This window comes from Sinocyclocheilus grahami, unplaced genomic scaffold, assembly GCF_001515645.1.
Source record: "Sinocyclocheilus grahami isolate Dianchi unplaced genomic scaffold, SAMN03320097.WGS_v1.1 scaffold17.1, whole genome shotgun sequence".
Lineage (NCBI taxonomy): Eukaryota > Metazoa > Chordata > Actinopteri > Cypriniformes > Cyprinidae > Sinocyclocheilus > Sinocyclocheilus grahami.
In genome coordinates, this window is record NW_015505196.1 from 3,060,975 (window position 1) to 3,066,486 (window position 5,512).

The 5,512-nt window shown below is 36.8% G+C and overlaps 1 protein-coding gene across 3 annotated transcripts; it reads right to left on the reverse strand.

The window, feature by feature from the left end:
• Positions 1 to 240: 240 nt before the first annotated feature.
• LOC107551084 (GTPase IMAP family member 4-like) lies at positions 241 to 5,034 on the reverse strand. Of its 3 annotated transcripts, none has more exons than XM_016232585.1 (2): positions 4,862 to 5,034; positions 241 to 1,272 (listed from the first exon to the last, which is right to left on the reverse strand). In XM_016232585.1, exons 1-2 carry the CDS (start codon positions 4,875 to 4,877, stop codon positions 407 to 409), a joined length of 882 nt encoding a protein of 293 aa, XP_016088071.1. In that variant the 5' UTR covers positions 4,878 to 5,034; the 3' UTR covers positions 241 to 406. The 3 variants fall into 3 exon arrangements, with proteins under 3 accessions (XP_016088071.1, XP_016088067.1, XP_016088079.1); XM_016232581.1 differs by lacking the exon at positions 241 to 1,272 and adding an exon at positions 1,282 to 2,836 and having other exon boundaries at positions 4,862 to 5,033; XM_016232593.1 differs by lacking the exon at positions 241 to 1,272 and adding an exon at positions 2,848 to 4,000 and having other exon boundaries at positions 4,862 to 5,029.
• Between the last annotated feature and the right edge of the window lie 478 nt (positions 5,035 to 5,512).

Consider the following 5,512-nt stretch of genomic DNA (forward strand, 5'->3'; position numbering starts at 1 on the left):
TGTAGTTTGCCATTCTGATTTCAGCAAGTCTCTTGTTTCACTCAAATGAAGAATCTATGTTTTGAATGAATTAGTTCAAAGAATCAGTTCACAGAAAAATCCCCTTCACAGACTATCAGTCTGTCTGGAACTCGTGAACAGACAAGCGAACACTTTTTGATAGTTAAGTCTCACTTAATATGCGACTCTTTTGCATTTTGGCGACCAGATCACACATGGTCAGTGCTAAATTCAGGTGTAAACAGGGTCTAAAACATTTTCTGATTGGATCCCTGAAACCAAGCAGTCATTTGGTACAATAAAATGTCATTTAATGAGATGTACTGCATAAGTTTGAATGTGGTACAATGATATACACACACACACACACACACACATATATGTGTGTTCAACAAGTACAGACCATTCACTGATTTTGTCCAAGTTTTCTCATAATGAACTTTTCAAGAGTAGTAAACAGAAAGTCTGTGATTATTTTGAGAAATGTGTTGTTTCTCTCCGCTTTCTCTCTTGCCTCCCTCTCTTTTCTTTCCCACAGCTCTGTTATGGCCTGATTCAGAGCCTCTGCTTCATATTTGATTTTCAGATCCTCCAGTTCTTTGCTTCTCTGCTCTTCATTTTCCATTAAGATTCGCTGTTTTTCCTCTTGAATTGTGATCTCTGCCTTCTCAAGCATTTCATTGGTATAAAAGTGCCCTCTATTCTCAGAAATCATCTTGTGCATTTTTTCAAAAAGTTGCTCAACCTGCATGGTATCTTTGTTCTCATTATTAAAAACATGATATCGCTGACATTTCTCAAAGAGTGTCTTTAATTCAGGATTGCCAGCGACAAACTCTTGAACATTTCTACCCTCAAACTTTTCTCCATGTGTAAACAAAATTATGGTGTGCTTACTTGCATCTTCTCCAAAGATCTTGAGAAAGATGTCCACAGTGTCTCTGTCCTCTTTTGTGAAGCGACCAGGCTGAAGCACCAGTAAGAAGACGTGTGGACCGGGAGCAGAAAGGGGAATACACAGCTTAATTCTGCTGACCATCTCCTCTATAGTAAAGCTGGGGTCAAACAGTCCTGGTGTGTCAATAACAGCAACCTTTGTGCTGTTGACATTCTTTGTAGCTTTCCAGCAAACCTTTGTCACAGACGATGATGACAAATTCACTTTAAAAGACTTTTCACCAAGAATAGTGTTTCCAGTGGCACTTTTTCCAACTCCAGTTTTTCCCAAGAGAACAATCCTGAGCTCTTCACGTGGATTCTGCTGCTCTGGCGCTGTTTAAAAGCAATGAAATATAAATTGTATTACTGCATAATGTAATATTACATCATTTACATGTACATAAAGTCTGACTCTGAAACAAATATCTGTTGAAAATATTTTTCTTCAAGGAGGTTATGTGCCTATGTTTTATACATTTATTTTTTCTTGATAACAAAATTGTTAAATGTGTTCAAGATCACAATGTTCACTGCCGTATCTTTCAATGAATGTCAGTTGGAGATTTTCAAACTTTAATTAAGTTTGCACCTTGGTTTAGAAAAAAATAACTAATGAGAATAACTGCCTTTAATTCCAAGTTTCAAGCACAGCCAAACTCGATCAAATAAAATCATAACATAATAATCTATAATGACAAACTTTCTGTTCAGTTTTTTATTTAATAACAAACAATGTTTACACCAGAGTCATTCAAATTTCGACACACCGTTTCCATCAACTATTTTCTACATTTTCAGATTCATGTGTTTTATAGAAGACAACTGGATATAATTCTTAAAGTTTAAAATAGTGAATATGCATGCTTTCTTCCAAACAGGCAATGTTTCAAATTCACATTTGTGTACCTATACATTTCAAAGTATTCTACATAGATGTAATCTCTCAACTGTCTCATTGAAACAATTAGTGTACCTGCTATATTGCTATCATTGAGTAACTATTTTTTCATCAGCTTCTTCATAATAAAAAACAGTGGTACTAAACCAATTAAATACACCTTCTTGTTGTCCTTGTTGAACAGGCTGTGCAACATTTCCCAAATTGCTTCACTTTGAGTAACATCTGCTTCCACCTTTGATACTATCTCATCACTTGGGATACTTGGGGCACTCAGAGAACACTCTGTGATTTTACTCTGTGTTGTTGTCTTAGTAAATACTGCACACATCAACAGAGCTGCAGCGGCAGCAGTCGCAGCAGCAGCAATGTAGAAGTGGCGTGTGTTCCAGGACTTTCCCTGCTCCTTGTTTGTCCTAACATAATATTTTTTGTTTCTCTTTCCCAACTGACAGTCCACTTTCTCAAAGAGCTCACTGACCTGACATGTGTTTTCTCTCTCAGTATTATTGAACACATGATATTGTGAGCCACATTTTTGGATCAGTTTCTGCAGGTTTTTATCCTCCCTTACAAACTCGTCTACACTTTTATTCTTAAGTTTATCTCCATATGTAAAAAGCACTATTGTGAACAAATTCACATTTGAGCACAACATCTTCTGGAGAGTGTCCATCACATGTCTTTCTTGCTCAGTGAAGCGACCCAACTGAATAACAAGGAGAAAAGCATGGGGTCCAGGTTCACACAGACTCAAGGATCTTTCCAGCTCCTGCTCTACAATTGTATTAGAAGCATCACTGTTTAATAAGCCAGGAGTGTCCACAACAGTCACTTTCCTCCCACAGACAACAGCATCCCTCCGTTCACTTGTGGATGTGAGAGAAGTGGCGCTGAGGTCTGAGAGAAACTCTTCTCGGCCCAGAATGGTGTTTCCTGCTGCACTCTTCCCAACTCCCTGAAGGCCGACCAGAACCAGTCGAAGGTGTTCCTTCACTCCTGGAAAAATGTAACTTCATTTGTTCAAAAAGAAACTACTTTGTATATTAACAAACACACAATGTTACACACGCATTGAACAAATAAGCATATGCTTAAGGCATTACATATCTTAAAAAACACAAAATCTTTTACAAAATTATTTTTATTAATATCACATTTACATTATAAGTATGCATTGCAGCACTAAAAGAAACTACAGTGATCCAAAATATATATTTTTTCCATTGCTATAGCATTGAATGTATAGACAGTACAAAATGTGGTATAAAGTATAAAATATGGAACAGTAAGTGCTATTGTCATTTCTTTCTCAATAATTGTGCTAATCAATGACAGTTCAATGACTGATTAAGCAATCAGAAAGCTTGTCTCATTGAAGAGGGCAGGTTTTCACAACAACAGCAGCAGCAACAGCACCTCCTGCCACTGCCAAACCAGCTTTCAGAAACGTATTGTTTCTTTCCGCTCTGTCTCTCGCTTCCTGTTCACTCATTTGTTGTTGCAGCATAAGTCTTTCCTTTTCTTCCTCTATTGCTCTCTCAGCTGCCTGAAGCATTTCGTTTGTGTAGTACTCTTCCCCATTTACAGTCACGAGCTGGTCTATCTGTTCAAACAGCATGTTGACTTGGTTTGGATCATGTGTGTCGTTGTCAAAAACATGGTATCGCCCGCTTGTAGCCTTGATGAAGTTCAGCAGATCAGGACTGTCTTTAACAAAATCATGGATGCTTTTCTGTCCACGCTTCAACTTGTCGCCATGAGTGAACAGCACCATGGTGTATTTTGATGCTTGTTCACCAAAGATTTTCTGAATTTGTTCAACAGTACTTTTTTCCTCTGCTGTAAATCTCCCAAGCTGCACAACCACGAGAAAAACATGAGGGCCTGGCGCCGAGAGCGATATGCACAGTTTTATTTTTGCATCAATCACAGTATTTTCCTCTTTTGTGTCAAACAAGCCAGGAGTGTCAATAACGGCCACTTTGTGCTGATTAACATTTCTTCTGGCTTTATCACATTCTTTGGTCACAGAGGAGGAGGACAGTTCTGAATTAAACTTGTTTTCTCCCAGGATGGTATTTGCTGCTGCACTCTTTCCTACTCCAGTTTTTCCAATCAGCACAATTCTTATTTCGTCATTGCTCTTCAGATTCATCTGCACTGTTAAAGGACAAGGATATTATTACATCTGTATTACTTATTAAGGGTTGGAGGGACTTTTTCTATGGTAAAAGGTGGGAGAATAGCTACAGACCTTTAATTTAACTGCAATAAATATCAGTATTTTTGTGGACAATTCAGTGGTGTATAGCACCCATTGTTAAAATTTTTGCAAATCCTTTCTTTATTTGTTTTTATAACGTTTCTTGACCCTGCTGATTAACTAACAATATTGGAACTGGGAATGTTCCGTAGATAAATTTTTTAGTTCCACTCGAGATTCCTGACATTTCGAACCCTATTCTAACAGAAAACTTTTAAAATGTTGTAGATGAGTGTTTATAATGATATTCATTATGCCATGAATTCTTTACCACAGGAGTGTCAGACAATTGGTGCATTCTATGCATTACAACCAGATATTTTGTGATCTTCAGTTTCACAATCATGAGGAAAACAGCCACCACCATTGTAAAGTATATGACATGACATGACATAAAATTTTATTTTGTATTATCTTATGTTGTTTTGCATGTCAAATCATACAATTAATACATGAAATGCTCTACTACACAATTTACAAAACTGTGGCAGTCTTTTTCCATTGCAGCTCTAACATGCTAATATCCTTTAATTAATTGTGTGTATGTCCTGTACATGTGGAAGAATTGACAATAAAGCAGACTTGAACTTGAACTTGAATTGTTGCTGTCTATTTATTTCAGTGCTCTTCTGTATTTGAATGTCCAGCATAAATTACTGTAATATACAATATTTAAATGTTATAGTAATAAAATTTATGTAAAATATTATTATTACATATGTAAAAACCTTTGACAAAATAAAGTTTTAAAATTTTACCTTTTTCGGTTTCCATAGTTTTGAGGAAGTGGATGGGTGTAGGTATATTTGTAGAAGTTTTGTTGTTGTTGTTGTTGTTGCACTCTGCTGAAGACTTTCTGTCCTATGGAAAAGTAAATAGCCCAGGCTTTTTATATTCTGCCTATTTTAGCCCTCCCATATCCAGATAAATGTTGCAAATATGCAAGCATGCTGGGTGAGTCAGTCTTCAGAATGAGGTGTGGAGGTAAGGTTGGTCACAACAAGTAGGATAAAAACCTTGGCACAACACAGTTTTCCACATCAAGCACCGAGTTTTGATACATGGTTACAGTACTGCCTAGGGCATCAACAGCCTGAGATGACCCTGTCTGACTTCTTTAAATGTGTGTTTTAACATACGCCTTTGCCATCACAAAATTCCCATCCATTTTAGATAAATGCACACTTCAATCTGTTCTACTGAGTTAAAGGGTAAATGAGGGCAGTGGAGTCACATAATCCCTGACAAAAATACTTTTTTCCAGTAATTTTTGTTCTAAGTAAAAGTTAAAATAGATTTCATAGAGGAGTGTTGCTGGAATGTGCAAATTCTTTTCAATACAAATGGCTTATGCAAACATGAGACCTCGTTTAAACTCTTTCTCTTTTATCTGGGATCTAAACAGCCCT